Source organism: Maylandia zebra, linkage group LG22 (assembly GCF_041146795.1).
Source record: "Maylandia zebra isolate NMK-2024a linkage group LG22, Mzebra_GT3a, whole genome shotgun sequence".
Lineage (NCBI taxonomy): Eukaryota > Metazoa > Chordata > Actinopteri > Cichliformes > Cichlidae > Maylandia > Maylandia zebra.
In genome coordinates, this window is record NC_135187.1 from 9240674 (window position 1) to 9263806 (window position 23133).

The 23133-nt window shown below is 40.5% G+C and overlaps 2 protein-coding genes across 10 annotated transcripts; one reads left to right on the forward strand and one right to left on the reverse strand.

Annotated features, from left to right (window-relative positions):
- Positions 1–845: 845 nt before the first annotated feature.
- On the forward strand, positions 846–8897 carry mbpa (myelin basic protein a). 6 transcript variants are annotated; one of them, XM_012924149.3, is made up of 8 exons: positions 848–1134; positions 2831–2926; positions 3422–3448; positions 5829–5849; positions 6261–6319; positions 7127–7210; positions 7323–7343; positions 7673–8897. In XM_012924149.3, exons 1-8 carry the CDS (start codon positions 1015–1017, stop codon positions 7827–7829), a joined length of 585 nt encoding a protein of 194 aa, XP_012779603.1. In that variant the 5' UTR covers positions 848–1014; the 3' UTR covers positions 7830–8897. The 6 variants fall into 6 exon arrangements, with proteins under 6 accessions (XP_076735260.1, XP_012779603.1, XP_004569288.1 ...); XM_076879145.1 differs by lacking the exon at positions 6261–6319 and having other exon boundaries at positions 846–1134; positions 7673–7781; XM_012924151.4 differs by lacking the exon at positions 7323–7343 and having other exon boundaries at positions 849–1134.
- A 5859-nt stretch (positions 8898–14756) lies between these two features.
- Positions 14757–20843, reverse strand: zbtb22a (zinc finger and BTB domain containing 22a). Of its 4 annotated transcripts, none has more exons than XM_004569229.4 (4): positions 20472–20843; positions 18945–19163; positions 17504–18275; positions 14757–17112 (listed from the first exon to the last, which is right to left on the reverse strand). In XM_004569229.4, exons 2-4 carry the CDS (start codon positions 19149–19151, stop codon positions 16037–16039), a joined length of 2055 nt encoding a protein of 684 aa, XP_004569286.3. In that variant the 5' UTR covers positions 19152–19163; positions 20472–20843; the 3' UTR covers positions 14757–16036. The 4 variants fall into 4 exon arrangements, with proteins under 4 accessions (XP_004569286.3, XP_004569284.3, XP_004569285.3 ...); XM_004569227.4 differs by having other exon boundaries at positions 14757–17115; XM_004569228.6 differs by lacking the exon at positions 20472–20843 and adding an exon at positions 20250–20392 and having other exon boundaries at positions 14757–17115.
- Positions 20844–23133: the final 2290 nt, after the last annotated feature.

A 23133-nucleotide genomic window follows, 5' to 3' on the forward strand; every position in this document is an offset into this window, starting at 1 on the left:
TCGTGCTTTGTCTGCCGACCGCCGCAGCCGCTCTGGGTGAAACAACACATGCAGGACTCCTTGTAATGTTGTTAAGTGGTACAATGAGAAAATAAATTTACACTCTACACTGCTAAACAGCCATGGATCGTTCTGTGAAACACTGACGGCTAACAAAAATATTCACTCCAAGGTCTTCAGGAGCAAATGCAGTTTGCTCAATCATCAATAAGCTGCAGATGCTTTCAAGGCAGCTACCTTTTATTTATTTTTTTGCAGATTTAAACTTGGTGCATTTGTACTTTTATTGGCATTAAAGCATAAAGCTGCAGTTTTCAAGTCCATGGCACAGATCTTGTTCTCCTGTTAGTCATAAACTGAAATAACTGGAGCTCTTCAATGGCTTTGGCTTAAAGACACCGAAACGGAGCAAATGCAATGTGCAAAGTCACCTCAAGTTTATTTTATTACTGTGCAGACAGATAATTGGCCTGTGTTCACAGGTTTTTGTCTCTTTCACACCATAGTCTTTCCTTTTCTTAATCTGGTGACTGTACATCCAATTCAAACACAATGCATGAAGAAGATATATGGGGCCGATGCAACAATGGCCCCACAGTGCTTCGGGCTGCTTTGCATCAGGGTGTGAGTTCAGACTCAGAGATAACCCTTGTTGTCCCTGCGGCCGGGGTGAGGCAGATGGCGAGAGGAACAATGGCCGGGCCCATGCGGAGGGCGGCAGTGACTGACACAGCCACTGAAGCTCCAAAGAATGCCTGGAGCTGAGCCAGAACCATGGACATCACCAATGCAAACCCCCCCACCCTCACCAACCTGACCCTCAGTATGTCCCATGGTGCCCTTGGGCCAAGGGGATGACACCTTCAAAGACAGCCCCTGAGCGTCAGATGGGCTGCAAACCACCCTGAAGGAGCAGCAGAGACGGGTTTTGGCACTGTGAGCTTTGGAATAGCTTGGAAGAGGACTACTGAGTAAACAGAGAGGTCAACGCCACCAACAGCAGCAGCAGCTAGCATGGCTACAGCGAGCACCTCAGGGCAGAGCGCTTTCGGGCTCGGGAGGAAAAAGAAGAACCCCGGTCTGATGGATCAGATTAGCAAATTCTTTGGAGGAAACAAAAAGAAGAGGAGCAAGGTGAGCATCCATCCATTTAAAAGGACAGTTTCATCCTCAGCTTAACCCAGTTTTAAACTTTTACTTAGTTAATTAGATACTTTGTGCCAAGCTGTGGTCTGTAAGCCAATTCATGCATATATTAATTTTTACATATAAATAATAATGTGGTTACAATAATAATGCAATTAATATGATTAATAACTTGTGTTTTTATCTTAAAAAGTGAAATATTAAAAAGAAATGTCCTCATAAACTAAAGTGAGACTTTGTGGATGATTAGAGGTTAGGGGAGGTGATAATTCACTTCTGCAGTTTATATTATGACAGTTTGCTTTTAAATATTTAAGCAATTTTGAATTTTCTTGAGCAGAGTTGAGATTTCTTTGGTTTTACTGCTTGTACTTCACATTCACCTGCAGACCTTATCTGTTAATTAAAATCCACTTATTTAAGCGTCAGTGTCCTAAAGCACTGAGGTTGTTTTGTATGTCAGACACCATCTCTGTGATGTTTCACTGAGTACTGCACTATGTAAAAGCTCACACTCAAAATTACTGTATGTACTGTGGGCTGTGGATTTTTTTTTTGCCTCCCATCTTCAGCTTTTTTAAAAAATATATATATATATTTTTTTTTTGGAGGGTATGAGTAACTCAAAAATCCATCCAGTTGCTTTGGTAGCTTTGCCCCGATGCACTGTTTTATTTTGTTTTTCTTGTTATCTTGCAAAATGCTGCAAAGAATCTAATATAAAGGCTCTAATACAGTCCCATTGAGATCTTGTGAAGGAAAAAACAGGCCTCAATGTGGATGCATGTAAATTTAGTCAGTAATATCTGTCTGACCATGAGCTGCAGCAGATAGAAAACATCAGACAAAACCCCTTTCAGATTTCAAGATTCAACAGTATGTGATGGGAGGGGCCCTTCTGCTGCTTTCAAACTGCTTTCATCTGCTATCTGAGGCTGTTATTCTGAGTAGGCAGAGCGCAAGGACGCCAGATCTCAGAGATTTCTTGAATTTTATTGTTTGTGTGTTTCACTCTTGTATTTCAGCCTTTCTGTGACTCATTTGCAAGACAGACAGAAAACAACAGAAAGCAAAAAGATGCGTGCCTGCACATATCTCGCTTCTTTATTCGGACTTCTTTGTATTCATTAAATATAAGACCAAGTAAAAAAAAATACAATAAATGTCATAGAGGCAGAAACCTTCCTCTGATTGGCTTCCCACATAAACAGAGGCTTACAGCAATATGTAGGGGTTGCTTCTGATCTCACAGCTCGCCTTAGATGACCATCAGGGATACATCTCCTCTCATTGTCTTCATTGCTTTTGCCTTTAAAACTTTAAAGTCTTTAATTCCCAGAACACTCAATTTTTTTCTAAAAGGAGTGTTTATTGAACCCTTGAACCTTGAACATTTACAAAATCATTAAAAATTGATTTGCATATATGAGGTTTAATCTGTATCATCAGTCTTAAAAACATCATCTTGATAATTTCCTCTCTGTCACTGAGATCTGACAACAATTAGGAAATATCAAAGCTATAATTCTGCAGCTGCATGGTGCTGACTTTCATCAGAGAAAGTGAGCTCATCCCAATCTGTTCTATCATGAAGACACTGCAGAAAAATGAATGTTTCATACAGTCAGATGAACATGTGTTAAACAAATATATGCAGTTACTTGACCTCTGCTTATCTTCTCAGGGGTCTTTCCGGGGTCATCTGGCCGCCTCACCCCAGCAGTCCTCTTCCCGCCGTCGGACTAATGAAAATGCTGTTGTGCATTTCTTCAGGAGCTTTGTAAGTTCCACTTGCACGCACACGTTATTCATGCCATTCCATACATGTTTTACTTACCTTTATAAAAGCTATTTTTTGTTGCTGGGTCACGCTAACCCCGCCGAGCGTCATTCAGTTAAATTTGTTTGATGTAATCCCCTGAAATTGCCAAAAACTGCATAACTCATAATGCGGAAAAAACAAATTTCCTCCAGTATTTTCTTTGGCTCTAACTCTTGGCATCAACAGTGTGGCAATGTTTTTTTTTTTTTTTAAAAAAAACAGCTGGTTAAATTGTTTTTCCTTGCCTATCTCAGTGATTAGCGCGCGCATGACTCCTTCATTTGCATATTGTTAAAAAAGATTTTGGGGAAATTTCAATCAGCAGCTCAGCACTTTTTGTTTATTTCATATCTGAGTTTGTTGCTCTGTTTTTGTTTTGGTTTTTTTTGCTCTGAACAATCAGTCACTCTCTTGTTGTTGTTGTTGCTGTTGTTGTTGCTTGGTGTTCCTCAGGTTTCCTCTCCTCGTCCTAAATCCAGGGTGAGTCCCACTTTACCCATATCTGTTTTTAATTATTCCAAAGGTTTAACCACAGGATGAAGATAAAGTGTTTTTGCAGCAATCAAAGGTTAAAATAATCACTCTTTATCATTTCAGGTTTAAATTCAATTTTGTTGATGAAGTGCCAAAACAAAGTCAAAACAATCACCTCACCTTTTTATAGTTAAATAGAGATCCAATCATTTTAAAGAGGAAAGCCTAACAGTCAGATGAACCCCTGTGAGCAAGCGCTTGGCATCAGTGGGAAGAAAGAACTGCCATTTAACAGGAAGAGGACTCCAGCAGAGCCAGGCTCAGGGAGGAGCAGCCATATGCTGCAGTCTTTAGGGGGGTGAAGTGAAGGAGAAGAAAGAGAAGGGATCAATATAGAGACAAAGACATTATATAGTAAGATAAACTGAATGTTACAAAAGCCCCTCAGTTCATTCCTCTGTCTTAAGCTGTTTAAGCTCATTTCCCTCTAAGGCCACACCTTTTTTTTTTTATCAAAACCTCTTCTGATTGGTTGTCACTTAGATAGGAAGCTACATTCATGTTTTATGCTAACCTCAAAAGGGGAAGTACCTAAAACTTGCATTCTATCCGAAGACCACAAGATGGCGACAGTTGTAGAAGCAAAAACGATTCAGGTCCTATACAAGTTTATATGAAAACTCCCTTTTTGACCTCTGCAAACACTTTCCTCCTGAGTCTATGGACTCAGTCACTTATTTTGGGTAATATTTAATCCAAAATTGAGTTTATTTCAGAAATCTTGTTAATACTATCTTAAAAAGTGGAGATACAAAACCGCAAGCTAAAATTAGCCAATTTAGCAGATTTTACTGTTGGATATTACATCAAGAATTTTGCACTTTGCAGGCATCGATTATGCTTACTGTCAGTCTGCTAGGGTCTGCTCAGGCCTGAGAGATACAAATTTTAGTGTTAGATAATGAAGGTCTATGAGGACATCTACAGTCCTGACTTTATTTTTATTTTTTAACGTAATTCATTTTTTGTGTCTTGAATGCACCAACTGCACATGCACCCAGACTTCAAAGAAGTAAAACTGAAATCAATACTCAACTGTTGCCGATATAAATACACTCTGCTATAAAAGCAGCAGAATCAAAGTTCTTTATTTAGAGAAGCCTAAAAATGAGATTTGGATATTTGACCTAAAATCTGTCTCAGTGGTTACTTTACTGATACTGTCATGACTGCAAATTTCCCACCACAATTTCTGCTAATTGCATCTCAGATCTTATTGTGGAAATTCACTTTACTCATTTTCAGCATTTTGCTGAAGGTGCCTTCATGTAATGGTTACAAAATCACTGGAGAGCCATGAAGTGTCCTGTGGATCTAAATGTGCACTGTGGGTCTTTCACCCATAAACAAATGGATGAAACAGAGTTCACCTGTGTTCACAGAGATTATCTAAATGTCCTACAAAGGAAAAAGCTGATATAATCACAGACAGCACTATAAGCCATAAATAAGAAAATATCAGATAATAAGATCATAATAGATAGAGACCTCTGCATCACCAGCGAGATTTTCTTTAACCGTAACCCACTTATTGTTTTTCTTTTTCCAAACTGCCAGCAATAAACTGCACAAAAATGATATTTAATGTATTTTTTAATATTTGTCAGAAGGGTTCATAAACACGGTTTGGGCTTTGAAGGGTTAATGAAAGCTAAAATGTAATGTGTACCTAATTTCACACATCACCATGGTTGCTATCCTGGTGTTATCATGGTAACATAAACTAAAGCTGAGGCTGATTTTAGTGAGACAAATAGATAATTGGTTATAACTGAGCAAACCAAGACTGTGACCTGATGATGGTGCCATTATGTAATATTAAGGTTATAGTTCATACGTTTATTGAATGAATATCTGGAAAAAAAAAATATCATAGCAAGTCATCTTATTTATGCTGATGTTTACTAGATTATTAGTAATCCTCTGTGTGGGGATCTATCTGTATTCTTATATTTGTCTTATTATTGCAAAGCAATTTCTTTATAAGGGTCACATATTCCTCTAAAATGCAGATTCCCACTCTGGTACTGGATAAATACATTATCAAGGATCATGAGATAACTGGACAGGAAACGAAACCTTTTCTCTTTTTTTTATATGTGCATCCATTTTCAGTTTCTTCGTGTTTTTTTTTAGGAACCTTTACCGAAACATTTTTAAAAGCTAGATCATAGCAGTGGAGATCATGGAGGGACTGGATAAAATCAGAGTTTTCACATCGACTTGTCTGCTACCACAAAGCTAATCTGAGACCAGTGCAGGTGGCATCATAATCTTACTGTTGCTCATCTCACCATGTCGTTATCTGTTTCTTTTTCATGTCCAGTGGAGAGACGTCTTGGGTTTGGTACGTCACTCGATCCATCTCAAATTATACAAAAGCCCCACTGCTGACTGCGCCGCTCTGTGCGTCTGCAATCATCCCATTTAAATCTGTCTGTCAACCTCTTCTTTGCAACATGTCCTTTGTCTGCAGTGCACCTGTTTCCTAACCTACTTTGTGTTTCACTGCTTTCCTCCCTGAAGAGAAATACATTTTATACCGGAGCGCGATGAATCAAGTCGCATTCACGTCCTGATTCACCAGCATTCACACACAAGGCCTGAAAGGCACAGTTACAGCAGATCAGCCTGGATGAATGCCACAGAAAATCGATTTCATTCATTGACTTGCTGCTTGGAAATTATTGATACAGTTATTGACTTATTGATAAGTTCATTACACTTCAATTTCCCTCCCTTCTTTGCTTCAATCCAGAGCGACTCACTGCTTCTGGATGACTTTGAAATCGCTCAACTATTTATGAACCACAGCCGGTAAACGCTTTTTTCTTAGGACCTCTCCCCCCCCTCTCCTCTTTCACACCTCTAGTTCTCTGTAACACCTTCATCAACTTCTCCAGAGATGACTCACCGATCCATCTGTTCTGGTCTGCCACCTCCTTTGTGTCTTCTTATCTGTCCAGCCACTGTGGACAACTCTTTGTGTGTCATTTGATCAGCCACTTACACCCTTTGTGTCAGTGTCTCTTCTCATGGACCCCATCTTCTCCTTGTCATCCATCTTCTTTCCCCTAAAGGTTACTGTTAGGTGAAATCTGGTCCAGTCACACATTCATATTTCTCTCCTTTCATGTCTACTCACAATAACAGATCAAAGACAACTTTCTTCTTTGCTGTTGCAGAGAAACCACATACCTGCACTTTGTTATTTTGCACACCAATTCACTTTAAATATCAAAGAAGGAAATTCAACTCATAGCCAAACACAATGAAAGCACAAACCCAAATACCAAGGAGTCCATCCTAATGCATTTAAAGAGGATGGAGATCATTAAAAAGAAGGTTTGCAGTCATATTACGGGTGGTTATGTGTTTTTTGTGCAGCAACAGCAAAAACGGCGCCCTTTGTAACAAAATGTTAAGTAGTTTTTTTGTGTGTTTGGCATTTTGTTGAAGTAGTTTGATATCTCTGATTGTCTGGGGGAAAATATCTTTAATCTCATGGAGAGGAAAAGGCCGTCCATGTAAAATGAATTGCTTAAAGGTTATGCAGTGAGGCAATGCTGGATTCTGGAGCTGGTTCCAGTTCTCCACCTGTGCTTATAAGGCATCTTTTTCTAGGCCACGTCACCGCGTGCCGAGAGCACAAAGTCACCAGTCAGAAGGCGCAGAGACCAAAGCACGCTGTCCAGACTCTTCAACCTGGTGAGCTCGCAGAACGTTTGCCTCTTTGCGTTACCCAGAATTCCCCCTTTCTGCCTGTAAACCTGGATTTCACGATCACTGCTTCCTGTTTGTGTTTGCTCAAATGCAACAGTGATGTTCTCGTCAGAGATCAGTGAGTAGGATGTAAATACGATCATTTCATCATCATGCTTTTACTGCAGCCTGTCATCATAATAAACTAACAAGCTTTAGAGCCACATTTTCACTTTTACATGTAAGCCCAAATTCATCCAATGCCATCTACCTCGATGTTTTTTGAGGCTTTATTTTCAGTGTGGATCAGCGCCACTAAATGCAACGTTTTTTTTGACAATCACCTCGTTCATGAACTTTCAACACTGTTTTAACCAAATATCTTCCCAGATTGCTCTTATCTGTGGCTGCGGCAGGAAAACTAATGTTTTTCTCAACCTCCTCATGTCCACTTCTTCTTCTCTCCAGGGAGAAGGCAAGTCCCGTGCACCCTCTAAACGCTGGAGCACCATCTTCTAAGCTCTCCACTGAGGACCAAACCGCAGATCCGACACTGACGAGACCAAAAGAAGAGACAGATACGCCTGCGGCAGACTCACGACCTCAAGAGATGTTAACAAACTAACACGATCCTCCTTTATCTGTAGACAGAGACACAACATTAGTGTAAAAATCCTCTTTTTATTTTTAATCCTACTTCTGAGGAATTATTTAGCTGTTTGTAAGAGGTTCAGTCATGCTTTTAGTAAAGTCTCCTACCATAAAAATCATTGTTTGATGGTGCTAGTGTCTGCTGTCTGAGGTTTGTTCATGGCAGGTGTTTGTTTCTTCTATGTCTGCTGTCGTCTGCATTTTGTACACGATTGATGCTTTATGGATCTCGCTGCTTCCTAGAAACACACAGCTCACACGACACACAAGCCAAACAAACTTTCACATGTGAAATCGTGACAGAGGGTGGTCCTGTTTCTGCTTGAGCATGTCACAAAGCCACACGTTTGTAAAATGCAACTGGAAACCTATAGAAGTAGTGGACTCTAATATTGTTTTTAACACCACTGCATAAGTTTTCTTTGCCTCAGTGTAATTAATCACCATGTATGATATTGATGCTTCCCAACTCTATCAAAACAAGATAAAAATGCCCTTTCGAATGCACTGTTTCACACCTGAGAAATGTGCTAAAACTATTCTGTTGTCTTTTCTGTAGCTTTTGCCTCATTTAGTGATTTTCTTTATCTGTTCTGTCGTCATTTAAGTTTTATGGTGATTTGTGTTTTTCCAGAGGATGGCTGACATGTTTTATAGCTGATGGTTAATTTGCAAGTGGTTCAAAAGGTTTAAGGATGAAGCAGCAAGTTGGCACGAGGAGCACAGTACTGTAGGACAGGATGTTGGATTCATGTGTTCTGACAAATATTTTGTGATTTATTTTTTTTTTGTTTGTAATAAATTACACTGCCACTCTTATTTCTACTTGATGTTTGTATGTTCACTTTAACTGAATGGTCAAAAGCACTGTAAAGATGAGATGGCTAATGTGTGGTGGTGCTACGGGAATAGGAACTGATACTTAAATAAGTGTTGTGTTTCCTCTTAATGTAAATTTCCTGTTTGTAATGTACAGCCTAACTTGCAATAAACACCTTTACTTTTTTCACATTTAAGAGTTATTAAATGTTTTAAAATCAGATCATTCCCTTGTCTTTGCTGCATTTTAATTGTTATGATTTACCAAACATATGATTCAAATGAGCTCTGAGCAAAAAATGTGACAACGAATGTGCACGCTAGCGTTCCTGCTGAACGTTAACCAGATAATAACACTTTCACGTCTGTGGTAAGGGGACAGTCTGCTAGGCTTAAAATGCCTGAAAACAAGTGGACACAACTAGTCGAATGCATAGACTGTATGTAAAAGATGGACTTTAGTCATAAAGATCAAGCCAGAAGTCCTTAAAACAGTTTTTTCTTTTCCTTTTAATAAGGTTTGATTTCATAGAAAGTGATGAGAAAATGGTTTTTAGATTATTTTGAACTCAGTTAAAAACTTTCCCGATGAGCTTCTTCTCAGTCAGTAGTTTCAAATATATGTGAAATATAGTCTCTGCTAGAGTTTAGGAGGAGGATAAAACACAAGACGCTTTAGAGCAGGGGTGTTCAACTCCAGGCCTCGAGGGCCGGTGTCCTGCAAGTTTTAGATGTATCCTTAGTGCAACACAGCTGATTTCAATGGCTAAATTACCTCCTGAAGTTGTCTTGAAGCTCTCCAGAGGCCTATAATGAACTAATCATTTGATTCAGGTGTGATGACCCAGGGTGAGATCTTGAGGCCCTTGAGGCCTGGAGTTCCCCACCCCTGCTTTAAGGCATGTTTACCTTATGCATGATAAGTCGCTGGTGTATGAGAGTATCTGCTGTTTATTGGTGTCTCAGTCAGACCGAGCTCTCACTCCTCATGAAGTTAGGAACAGCAACAAATTCTCAGAACAGGGCCTCACATTAGGACTATAATAACCATATGTTTTATTGTTTTATTATTTGCTTCGAGCCCTGTGTACAGGAGCTGCATGCAAAAGGATCTTTTGTTAAAAGGCTTGGCGTAATAAGCAAATGCTTCAGCCAATACCTTTTGATTAGCCTTGTCTCATGCTTTCTTGCTTTGTGGTAGATCTTTGTTCTGTCTTCACTGAGATATTTAAATGCTAATCAATCAAATCAAATCATATGATGATGTCACGGTGGTTACGTTCTTGAAGAAAAACATAACCACCTATATACAGTCTATATTCTTAACCCTCCTGCCTTCTTGGGACCTTTTTGTGCCACTGCTATGTGTTAAATGGCTGCCATTTCCACTGTGTTCAGTGGAATATAACCAAACTTGCCACAGGATAGTTTTTACCTGTCAATGTTAATATTCCAGTGTGAATTCCTTAAATCAGCCTAAAATGGCTGAGCAGCAGAAATCCCCACACCCATCACCCTGGGGACCATTTTCTGCCCATTGACTTCCATTATAAACGCTATTTTTCAACCCCAAATTATCATCATATGATTTTATTTTTTCTTCTTTTCTTGGATGTCAATGAAGACTCAGGGCCTTGAAGTTTTAATTTTTAAATTGCAAAAAAAATGCAAAAAAGATAATGGCAGGTCAAAATGTATGTTGGTGCCAATCTTTGGTCCATCTAAAGGCCTACTTATAATGACAATCACATATTACTTCAACTGGTTTTTTGTGGAAATATTTAGTTTCGTTTTTTGGTTTTTGGGGCTTATAACACAGGGCGCTCATGTAATAACACTGGGATTTGAAGGGTTAAAACAACGAAAATATAATTAAAACTTTACATGAATATTTCAGGGAGAAGTAGTTTTACAAGGTTGGCTAATTTAAAGTGGAATAAAATATGGATATATGGTCTTTTTATGGCGTGGCTGAGAATGGTCCCTAGGGTGATGGGTGTGAGTTTTTTAAAGGATGGCAGGAGGGTTAAGGTTGAACAGACCATAAAAATAGCTGCACTTCTAAAGCTTTATGCCTTTTTCCATTTAAGTAATGCAAAAAACAGTATAAAATATTGTATAGTGTCATGTTTCGCTGTGTGGCAGGCAGGATGAGGACCCAAATCCAGGACTTGGCACACGGAAAAGTAAAATTAAAACGGCAGCTCTATTTCCCGGAAAAACTCTACACTGAATACAAGAAAACGAAACCAGAAACATAAAACCTAGGGAAGCACACTACAACAGAGAACTTGGAGAATACTAGGAGCGCCGAAGACTCACACACAGCACTTAGCACTGACAGTATGACGTGACAACAAACAGGGGAAGACTGAGGGCTAAAATACACAGGCAGGATAACGAGACGACGGGGAACAGGTGGAAACACAGCTGGAACTAATCAGACATAAAGAGACAAGGGGACGCAAAACTAGATACACTGACATGAGACAAGGACTATCAAAATAAAACACAAAGCATGAGACATAAGCAATTTGACACAGAGACGTGGAAAATGACAGGCTCAGAACAGAAATGACTGTTTTAGTACCATTGGCATGCTTGCTGCTGCATTCGCTGTAAGTTATCGTGCCTCACATCACACATATTAAATTAATCATTAGTTTAATGTAAACAAACAACACAATAGTTCACACAGACACACTACACAAAGATAATGTACACAAAGTGTCCCTAATAATAATGTAGAAAATGAGCTGTTCATTGGTTCCGTTCCAATTTATCATGCTTACTTCCTATTTTGTTTCTATTTTGTCCTTGAGCACATGAATGTATGAAATATAGTGTGCTCTGTATGTGTATGTGTTGTATGTGTGTTGATGCTGAGGTACATTTGCAAGTATGCATAGAGGCATTGTGCAATTGTGAAATACCTTATGTTAAACTATTCATTTGTACAAAGGGCAGGCTTATAAGATTTCTTCTTGCACCGCTTCCCGTTATTATGAAGTTATATATTCTAACGTCTTAAATAAACTCAAATAAATAAAGAAATATAAATTTCTAGTACTATGAAAGAAAAAGAAAATTACATTTCTGCTCATTTAAGCTCATTTAAGGTAAGTAATAGCCTTCTACTGGAAGATTTGTAACCATACTTCATAAATTTTCAATATTTTACCCATTAAGAGTCTTTGTTGAATTGCCAAATTGTTTTAAAAAATTACAAAATTTGACCCTGTTACCTTCTTGCAGCTTAGAAGGCTTATAGTTTGACCTAGCAGCTCAAAAACTGAGAGGAAAAAAAAGTAAACTGATAAGCCCCTGTTGTAACTCAGCGATGATCCATGCCATAAAAAGCTCCCAAACACTGCTGAAATATTCTCTCGAGGCCAGTCGTCTACGTCAGACGATAATCCCAATATCAAAGTCTTTTGCAGAGTGAAAAAAACAAGATCTCAACTACATCAAGCAGGACACTCTGTCCTACATTTAATTAAACACTAAACAAGGATGAGTCATCCTCGTTAGACTCCCTTGTCAATACTGAGAAGTGGGAAAAACAGTGTTTCTCATCATTAGAAATAACGGTGAGATAGAACTTTTCATGGACTACTGCCTCTAAAAGCAGAATAATCACTGAGCTGCTTATTCTCTGAATAATTCAACAATTGGCTCAGAGGTCTATAATCCATGTTACGTCACGCACATTTGAGCACTCATATAAAGAGCAAACTGTACACTCAGCCAGTTCATCTTCACAGTTAATCCAGCCATACAAGTGTCTAATGTGACAAAACATTACTATAAAATGATTTTTAACTGTACTGCAGTAACATTTCTCTCTAAGCTATAGGGCTCTGCAAGCCAAAAATGTGTATTTTCTGTGTTATGTCATTTCTTTCTTTGATGGTCAGGACCTCATGTTTGCTATTTCTATAGACTATCCCTTCTGAAAACACCCAAATATATTAATCAGCAGTCCCATTCACTGGCATCTCTAGATCATGTTATCACAGATAGTGTAGTTTTTGACTAGAATGGCTTGATGCAGTGTTGAGCTACAGAGACCTCTTGTGCCCCGTCATTGTGCTGCAAGGCAGCATTCTAAATGTGTTCTAATGGGGCAAATACTATATCCAAAAGCAGCACCTGTTTACTGAAATTTGAATTTCAGAATTTCTCCACTATAAAAAAAGCAATATGTTCTTATGCACACAACTCAGCAGGTGACTAAGAGCCAACAAACAGTTATTGAGACTGTTATGAGAATGACCATAAATGACCCAGGTTTTAAGATGAGCCTAAAGCTCGATTTAGACTTCTGCAGGAAAGCTGCATCCTAACTTACGTCGTAATCAGAAACTCCTTTTAGCCGTCCATCACATTTCCATGCCATTGAAGTCGAGGCAGCCTGCATCAACCCGATGTGTAGTTATTTTTTTCAGGAGGTGCACATCAGGTGGTGCACATCAGGCTACATGGAAGGTTACAGTGAAGGGTTAACATTGTAGATTTCCCAATGAAGCATTATTCATGCATTAGTCTTCTACAATTAGCTACAATGAAAAACTAGTGTTCAATAAACTTGTAGCATTGTTAAAAAAAAAACATTCTAGTATGTTTCAGATCAGCCTCAGTGTTCTAGAATGTTTCTAAAATGTTTCTAAAATGTTCTAGAATGACCATCAATGTTTAGAATGTTGCACACTGGTTTGTTCTAGAATGATCACCAATATACACAGCACTTCAGCATTGTTTAAAACATACATTCTAGAACAGGGGTGTCCAACTCCGGGCCTCAAGGCCTCAAGTTCGACACCTGTGTTCTAGAATGTGCCGTGCTCTAGTAAGTTTAGAATCAGTCTCAGAGTTCTAGAATGTTTCACATTAGCATCTGTGTTCTAGAATGGCCATGAATGCTTAAAAATCAACTTCTGCATTCTGGAATGTTGCACACCGTTGTTCTAGAATGGCCACCACTATCTACACACTAGTGCTCTACGACAATCTCAGCATTGTTTAAAACATGAATTCCAGATTGTTTCAAATCAGCCTAAGGGTTCTAAAATTATCTGCAATGTTTCTTTAAACCTCAGTGTTTTATGTCCTCCAAAAACACACAGCAGTGTGGAATGTTGCTTAAAAATCTTTTAATATTGACCAGTGGGAAAATGCCGCATATACAGTACTTTTCAAATACTTTTAGATAAGAGGCTATTCATCTAAAAACATTTCTAACTCCTCAAAAATGTAAGATTTGTTTATGTTGGTCAAATTTCCACTAGGAAGGGATTTTTCTTAACCGATGAAAGAAACTGCAAGAATCCACTTTAGTTGTGGATTTATTGGTGTTTACTGCATTCTTTCGTTTTAGAAAAGTACCAAACAGTCGACTGGTCACTCCTAAAATAATGTCTCCCTCTGGTGTTCATTTTGTTTTTTTTAAGTCTAATCATAGCCTCCTTCACTTACATCAACATCTCTAAGGACCTCATACTGATAGCAAAAATAAATGGTTCCCAAATACAACAGAGGAAATTAACAAAATCGACTCCAGTCACCGGAATTACTTTTTTTTTTTAAGTCAACTGCCTTTCCCAGTTATATATTGCTTTTGTTGAACCACTTGAATTTAAACTGATAGTCTCCACCTCAATCATATCTTAATAGCTTGATTTAAAATCCACTGTGTTAGCCTAAAATGGAAAAATTATAAATCAGTGTTCACACCCTGCAAGCCTAAATGTAACTGGTAGAGCTCGTCTCACAGGGAAGACGATCACACTTATCTACTAGAAACCCAAAGTCACCTGTTTCAACCTGGAAAAGATGCTAAACTTCATATAAATCTAACAAGCTATTCGGGAGCCCAGTGTTAGCCTCTCAGGTGCCAATACACTGACTGGCTTTGTCAGCAACTGCTAGATAAAGCTGTAATCTCATCACCATTGATTTTAAGTTTCTTTCTTGAGAAGTCATTTAACAAAATATTTAAAAATGGCCTCAGTGCTCTAAAATAACACACAATATTAAAATGAGCCTCGGTGACATGTTTTAAAATGATCACAGATCACCAAAACCAGGAAACAAAACTACTTTTATTACCATGATTTTTTTTTCTTCACATAAGTGACATCAGCATGGCACGGGAAAAAAGCATTTTTATCCTTGTGTTAAAGGTCAATGGCAAATAATTTATGTGCAAAATGCGAGAAATACATTCACAACACTGCTTGGTAGAGTTTTAAGCATCACTAAACAAAAACTGAGCCTATGTGACGCTGCAAAATGAAAAAGGATCACTTGAAATTAGAATTTTTTTTCTCATGTTTTTCAAAATAACCATGGCCTGTAAATAATGCACATGTAATGGACAAAACTGAAGCAGTGGCTCAAAGATTTGTTGCGTTATACATTTCCATCTTTTAAAGTGTTTATGTACATACAGCAGAAAGCTGACAAATCCTTTGGGATCACCAACACTTTAACTGATTACTAATTATCTGATCAAACTCGGAAAATATCAGTTTTACTTTTCATGTCTTTATTGAACACATTGAGTAATCCCACAGTGTTTATTCTAAAACGGTAAGTAAACTATTGAATTTATTTAGTTGGACAAACATTAACAGCATTGAGGCCAATAATATTTCCTGTTTTACTGCATCTTCCCAAACTCTTCTAAGCATCAGATTTAGAACTGCCGCTATAAACGTATTTACTCTCTCAATGCCTGCAAAGCATCCAGTTGGTGGATGGTAAGACTGACTTTTGTCTCAACTGTGCTCAGAAAATTATTACAGAACTGTTTTGGAACATCCATCTGGTCTTTTGCAAACTTATTTACTTAGCAAAATCCTTCCATTAACACTATTTGTTATTCAAAAGTTTTCTGTATATCTTTTAATTATTTTAGTAAGTGTAGATATATTGTTTGCAGATATATTGTGGTCTCTGTGGCCTTTGGAAAAAAAAGAGTAGTGCCTGTCCTATATTTCCACTTTATATAAATTTCAGAAAAGGCTTTGTAAGTAATCAGACTGTGTACACATTTGTTTATAGGGATAAGTGCCTCTACATCCCACAAGTCAAATCTCATTGCCTTAATTGGAACACCTGACTCCAAGCAGCTTTTCTGAGAACTCATTAGCACAAAGGTTCGCTTATTCTTTCCATCCAGCACTGAGTGATTGCTCAATGTTTCATAAATAAAAGAATGAAAAGTATAACTGCTTGTGTTCTTCGTTTATTCAGATTGTGTGAAGATCGGATGACATTTCATGGCAATTTAAGCAAAATCCTTCTTCAAACTTTACAGTAAGTGCTTTAAATCACCGTTTTCCACATAAACGTTTAATTTCAGGTAAAGCTCTCGCTGGCCTCCTCTTTAAAAACGTGACTGCCAGGGTCCAAGTTTTGCGTCTGGGTTCTTAGCTCAGCAACTATCCCAGAAACACTACCCAAAAGCCCACCCATCCCATCCTCTATCTCCTTATGAAAATCCACTTCCTCAACTTTCACCTGTCCTCCAGTGGGGAGAAAGGCTTCCCCTTCATCAAATCCATAACTGTAGCCATCATCCATATCTGCTGCTGCGCTTGCACTGTTGCTGTTCGCCGAGGAGCTGGAAGCAAGTCTCTCACATCGGGCCTGATGTCTCAGGAAGCTGTCTCTCCAAATGACTTTCTTCCCACAGAGGCTGCATTCATAGGGCCGCAGCCCTCCGTGGGTTTTAAGGTGCTTAGTGAGATGGTGCTTCATTTTGAAGGACTTTGTGCAAACAGGACACCCAAAGGGCCGTAAATTGAGGTGCTGCATCTTCACATGCCGGTCACGCATACTCTTCAGGGTGTAGGCTTTCCCACAGTGGCAGAAGTGTACTTTGCCCGTGTAGGGCGCAGCAGCGAGGGACACTGAGGATGATGAAGATGGGGTTGGAGGTGAAGGGGGCGGTGGAAATGCAGCAGAAGATGAGGACAAATGGCGACTGGAGGTAGGGGTCAAAGAGCCACCCTGCCAATTCACCTCCGCGCCCGCCACTGTAAAGTCAGGAGACACGGGGACCAAAGGCCGCTGGGAAACCTGTCCTGTGCCATCTTCAATCTCATCGTAAGTGCCTCTCCTATAGGTCGCTTCTGTGAAACATTCAAAATCCACATCCTCCTCTTCATCATCCTCATCTTTACTGCAGCTGCCGCCCTCTCCTTCCTGAGGCCTCTGCTCTTGCTGAGACCAGGCACCTGTTTGCCACTGAAGCCTCGCTGAGGACGGGCAGGAAGGGTCTGGAACTGCGTCACCTGTTTGGCAACCATGAAGACTGGGCAGGTCTGTGGCTGGATCGCTTCCTACCAAATCTCTTTGCTTCATCACGTCTGCACTCTGCTTCCCTGCAACATGTCCAGCTTCATCATTTTCATTTGAAACTGAGTGAAAGTCTGCTGAAGACAAGAAGGAACAAAAGCACAGTTTATTAAATTCACTGGGAAAATGCACAAAGAGAAAGAATATATGACCCAGCTATCTGGTCAGATTCAACATTATTTATATTTATATCCACTGCTGACGTAAATCAGAATTTCACTAAATTGAAACCAATAAATAAAATATTTAAATTCTTGTATTTATTTTATAATATATAAACATATTAACTTTCAGTAACATTTACAGTAAATGTCAGGGCACTGCTGTCAGTCCAAATCATCCCCACAAAAGCTGCAAATTTCTTTATATTTGGAAAAAAACTGCTGTTCAAGAAAAGTAAAAATCCTAATAACAAATAGTGTCTAAAAAGGATTCTTTAATGCTGTTCATATTTGTCCATCTTACCACAGTGTCCCATTTGTGCAAAGCCTTCCTTCTTCCCCGTCTCTTCTCCTACTCCTTCATCCGCCTCAATCTCTCTTCTCTCACTCCTCCTCTTATCCTGCGTCTCATCACCATCCCCACTCTCTCTATTCTTATCGAGTGGTCGATCAGAGGTCTGTGGTGCCCCCCGCTGTTGAAATCTGACTTTCTGCTTTAAAGCCTCAGCACCCAAAAACCCCCCATGGTGCCGGGCATTGTGTCCAGGTCCGTCATGAGTAAAGTGACTCGTCTTAGCATTGCACGATACCCATGTCTCCTCGCAGCTGGTGTAATCAGTCTCCACATAGCCAGGAAGGCTGTCCAGCTGTGAATCAGCCAAGTGCTGGGCTGACGAGGGTCGAGGGCGTCCCCATCTTGAGAACTGCTGTGGGCGTCTCCATGTAGCCAAAGGAGGCAGTGAATCTGGCTTCTTCTCCCTCCTCCTTCCCTCCCTTTCTGCATACAGGCACTCCGTGCTGCTCGGGGACTGCTGGCGAGATGCAGAGCCGGGGTGAGCTGCGGCGGCAGCCTCCCCAGAGGCGCCCTCTGCTAAGGACCGAGGCCTCTTCAGGATCTCGGTGCATTTGTCCACGATGTGCCACATCTGGAGGAAACTGGCCACGGTGACATAGTTGACGATATCGTCATGCACGATGCTCAGCTGGCCAGTGTACGCAGAACTCAGGACGCTCTCAAAGGCAACTGGGTCCATGACTGAGGGCAGGGAGACAGTTGTAACATTTTTCAGTAACACCTGTGAAGAGACAGAAACAAAGACACACTTTGACATCTGGACTAAAATATACACATAAACAGGTTTTCTGCCAGTGTTTTACAAACCCAGTGCATTTACAAAAACAAACTGTTGCTCAGTTTGTTATCCATTTTAAACATAGAAAAACAGCTAAAGAAACTATAAGGGAGGCTTAAGACACCTGCTTTTTATACAAAAGCTAGGTTTCCGCTAACTGGAGTCACTGATGTGGACATTTCCACCATGTTTGTGCTGTTTGATGAAATTATCTGAGCTACTGTGAGGTACAGACTACCCAAGGATTTTCTGCTTCAGTTTTGGCGAGTGAAATTCAAGTATTTTATCATAACCATCAGCTTATGTTACTACGTATTAATTAGCAGGTATCTTTTTCAGTGGATTGCACTCCAACAGTTAATAATACAGCTTTTAAACATGTTTGCCAGCTGTGGCCAAAATGTAAATATTAAAGCTCAAAATGTGGAGTAGAAAACATGTGGGTGATATGCTCATAAAGGCTGTGAAGTGGTGTCTCTCCCTTCGTCTCTTGTCACCCACTCTACATGCAGAGATGATTTTAGGTATTCTAATAGTGCTATATTACTGGAGTGCAACATCAGACAGTAAACCCCAACAACTTCAACCCTGCATTAATATGCTCTGCCCTACCTGATCATGAAAGTAAGGTGAGGATGCAGCGAGGACACAGCGGTGAGCCCTGAACACTTGACCTTGCACCTGGATGGAGAGATCGCACAGCCTGCCTTCCTCCCGCTGCCGGTTCAGATTGTCCAAAACAGCTGCTCTGGCGCCTGGGAAGCACACCTGGACCGTCAAACCGGCCGGAGCCACAGACCCACTGCAGGTCGGATCCATGGTCAGAGAAACCTAGAGGAAAGGCACAAAAGTTGTCAGTTGTTTTCTCATATTTTACTACACATGTAGTTATTATTTTTCTAATCCACACTTATACATATAATGCATTATAGACTAATATATGTTTTGTTACGCCATTAAAATATGCAATAACACTGTCTGGTTTCCACAAAAGAAGGCTGATAACATTCACCGCAGAAAAGATCAGCTGGTACATTAATCTATTATCCTCTGATTGATCTTTAATTGCTTACGAGTAATTTCATGAAGACCAATTTTACCTCATCATTTTACCTCAAATGTCAGGTAAAACGCTGCTAATATCAGTGTTATGGAAAATATGCTGTTTGGTTCCTGTACCGAAGAACTCAACACTATCAGGGCTTAACAACTATTGACTAGCTCCCTCACACCAGAGACTTGCCTGGGCCCACCGGTGAAGTAGTCTAGGAGGAATTGTCTACCTCTGAATGTGAATAAGACCACAGTTACGGTGACTAACTTCAGAAGGAAGAGGGCAGCTACATAGCCAAGACCTATCCTGGGACAAGGTGTTGAAGTAGAGGGCTACTCCAGGCATCCAAATCAGGAAAACCAACACAGATTGTATACAAGAAGGGTAATAGGAGACTCTATTTCCTAAAGAAACTGAGATCCTTCAAAGCATCCAACAAAATGCTGCAGATCACCCAATTTTAGACTTTGCTGAAGTCTGCTGGGGAGCTGGTGACTCCAACATACTGAATAAACTGATCAGACAGGCTGGCTCTGTGACTGGCTGCACACACGACACTTACGAAAGAGCTGTGATCGAGACGAGGCCACTGAACAGTCTGCTATCCATCATAGATAATCTTGACCACCCTCTGCAACACTTACTAAACAGACAGCAGAGCCTGCCTCAGATACACTGCCACAAGGAGAGATATACAAAATCTTCCCTTCCACATGCCATCACACTCTATAATTCAATACATCCGCCTACCAGAAAGCCATCTGCCAGATAATCCGGGTGTTATCTTTAATGTTCAATTTAAGTGCTGTAACGATAGCATTTCCCGAATATGGGATAAATAGGGCTGATTTATTAATAACCACCTGTGTTCATCCCGAATAATTTACCACCTGGTGATTACTGCTCACGTCGATGCTCTACTATTTCACCATCTACTTTTAAAGGCGGCACTCACACGATGAAGGGCTGAAGACATTCGCTCCTTAGTTTTTGGTTCATTGTTTATATTCCCTGGGTTAAGCTAGCTTTTAGCTACATTAGCCAGTCAACAGTTAGCCCAGTAAACGTTAGTTTAATGACTTTACCTTCGATGAGCCGAGATTTTGTTGTTTTACATGGAGCCTCGCTGACTATTTGCAGCAAAACGTCACTGGTAAACTCCACATGCTAACCGCCATCTCAAAAAAATCACGCTAATAAAACGAGACTAACGGCAGCCTGCCCGCAGGCGCAGCTGCTGCTTATAGCCAGTTGACTAAGCAGCATCCTCATACGGTGTGAGTGGGTGTTTAGTGTAAACGTCGGTTAGAACTGTCACGAAACGCCATCACACGTTAACCTGTTGATTCACCTGCCGCTGAATAAACAATAGCTGCATGGACAATTATTAAACGTTACTGACAGACCCATTGTTACATGTATTGACAGAGCCCAATCCCCGAGAAACTGGCTGCAATCCAGCTGGAGGCCCAGCAGGGGGCGCTCCGGAGATATTCAATTAGCTGACAGTGCAACACGGATAAAACAACAGCTTCTAGACAAAACGGTCAATGTGTAATTTAATTTTCGCATATCTCATCGATAATGGGCCTGTACTGAAATAAAACGATGTTCCTGTCCTTTAGTTAGTCCTCACAGAGAAGCTTATGCTGCCCAAAAGCTAGCATTTTACTAAGACACACGTTTCTACAAGCGTTAAATAAACAGTGGAAGAAAAGTTAAACCGCAACAGAAAACAACATGTGTGATGGTTGTGGTGGTTGAACGGGACGCTGCCAGGAGGTTAGTTGCTAGAAATTCTCAGCTACTGGTGGATTCATGCCCAAAAGTAAAATGGCGGATGCAGTAAAGCGGCTCATAGTGCTGTGAAAATAAATAAAACCGCCAACGTTTATCTCCAAACAAAATATCATAAAAATTTCAAATTTTCCTCAATGAAGTTTACACTTTTAAAAATGCAAAAGATAAAATGAAAATGAAATACCCCCACCCACCCCTTGCACCTAAATAAAGTTCAAGGTTCAAGGTTCTTTATTTGTCACATGCATAGTTATACAAGTATAACACACAGTGAAATGTAGCCTGACACGCTCCTCGACATGTGCAAAAACTGGGGGGGTGTAGAGGAAGAACATTTTATATATATATATATATATATATATATATATATATATATATATATATATATATATATATATATATACACACTGGGTGAATGTGCAGTAGTAGCAGCAAGCAGGTGAATTCTGTACATTAATATGAATAGACATCTGACTATTTTACAGGATAGACAATATAAACATTAAAATTAAAGGAATTTGGAATGTACATTGTGCCTTGGTTTAGAGTGTCTGGAAGAGAGTCCTGTCTCAGTCAATTATAGATGATGTGAGAGGGCGGGTGTGTGTGTTTAGGGCACGGATGGCTTGGGGATAGAAGCTCCTCTTGAGTCTCTCTGTCCTTGCCCGGAAGATGCGGAACCTTCTACCAGATTGCAGAAGTTGGAACAGTTTGTTGCCAGGATGGGACGGGTCCTTCAGTATCTGCGCTGCTCTAGTCCGGCATCTCCTGGTGTGTCCTGAAGCAGGGGGAGAGCAATCCTGCAGCAGCGTTCTGCTGTACGGATCACTCTCTGGAGAGCTTTTTGGTCCTTCACACAGCTGTTCCCGAACCACGGTGTCATGTTCTGTGTGAGGATGCTCTCCACAGCGCCTGTATAGAAAATCCTGAGGATCTTTGGAGGGACCCTGAACTTCCTCAGTTGTCGTAGGTGATACAGGCGCTGCCTAGCCTTTTTGGTCTGGACCTGAATGTGGGCAGCCCATGTCAGGTCTGAGGAGATGTGGACACCAAGATACTTGAAGGACTGCACCCTCTCCACTGGAGCTCCATTGATGATAATGGGCTTGTAGTCTCTGTGCTGACCCCTTCTGAAGTCCACCACCAGCTCCTTGGTCTTGCAGACGTTCAGCTGGAGGTGGTTGTCCTGGCACCACGATGCCAGATTCTTCACTTCATCCATGTAGGCCGCCTCATCGTTGTTGGAGATGGCACCCAACACCACTGTGTCGTCAGCAAACTTCACAATGGTGTTGGAGCCATGGGTGGCCACACAGTCTGAAGTGTAGAGGGAGTAGAGCAGTGGCGAGAGGACACATCCCTGAGGTGCTCCTGTGTTGATGGTGATGCTGTTGGAGAAGCACCTGCCCACCCTCACCACCTGAGTTCTGCCAGTGAGGAAGTCAAACACCCATGCACACAGACGGCTGTTAAGTCCCAGATCCCTGAGCTTTGTGAACAGTCTGCAGGGCACTATTGCGTTAAACGCTGAACTGTAATCAACAAACAGCATTCGCACATAGTTACCCTGTTTCTTGTCCACGTGGCTGAGAGTGGTGTGTAGGACGTGGGCGATGGCATCCTCTGTGGATCTGTTGGATCTGTAGGCGAACTGCAGCGGATCTGTGGTGTCTGGGATGGAGGAGGAGATGATGTTCTTCAGCAGCCTCTCAAACACCTTCATTACTACCGAGGTCAGTGCAACTGGCCGGTAATCGTTCAGGGATGAGGGTTTGCTGTTCTTGGGCACAGTGATGATGGTGGATCTTTTGAAGCATGTGGGGACCACAGACATCAAACATCAAAATTATTATAATTTTTTTAAGTTTCCACAAATATCTAATGGTAAAACTCAATGTGTAATAAACACTGGGAAATACATTAAAATAATTTCACGAAAAATTCCTT

What these genes read in the sequence shown, in the direction of transcription:
- mbpa (XM_012924149.3), top strand. Translation starts at nt 1,015, where the DNA reads ATGGCTACAGCGAGCACCTCAGGGCAGAGCGCTTTCGGGCTCGGGAGG. An exon ending in GGAGAGACGTCTTGGGTTTG is followed by an intron (nt 5,850 to 6,260) that starts GTACGTCACTCG and finishes GCTTCAATCCAG; the next exon opens with AGCGACTCACTGCTTCTGGA. An exon ending in TGTCCAGACTCTTCAACCTG is followed by an intron (nt 7,211 to 7,322) that starts GTGAGCTCGCAG and finishes CAAATGCAACAG; the next exon opens with TGATGTTCTCGTCAGAGATC.
- zbtb22a (XM_004569227.4), bottom strand. Translation starts at nt 19,151, where the DNA reads ATGGATCCGACCTGCAGTGGGTCTGTGGCTCCGGCCGGTTTGACGGTC. An exon ending in CACCTTACTTTCATGATCAG is followed by an intron (nt 18,276 to 18,944) that starts GTAGGGCAGAGC and finishes GTCTCTTCACAG; the next exon opens with GTGTTACTGAAAAATGTTAC. An exon ending in TGCACAAATGGGACACTGTG is followed by an intron (nt 17,116 to 17,503) that starts GTAAGATGGACA and finishes TCTTGTCTTCAG; the next exon opens with CAGACTTTCACTCAGTTTCA.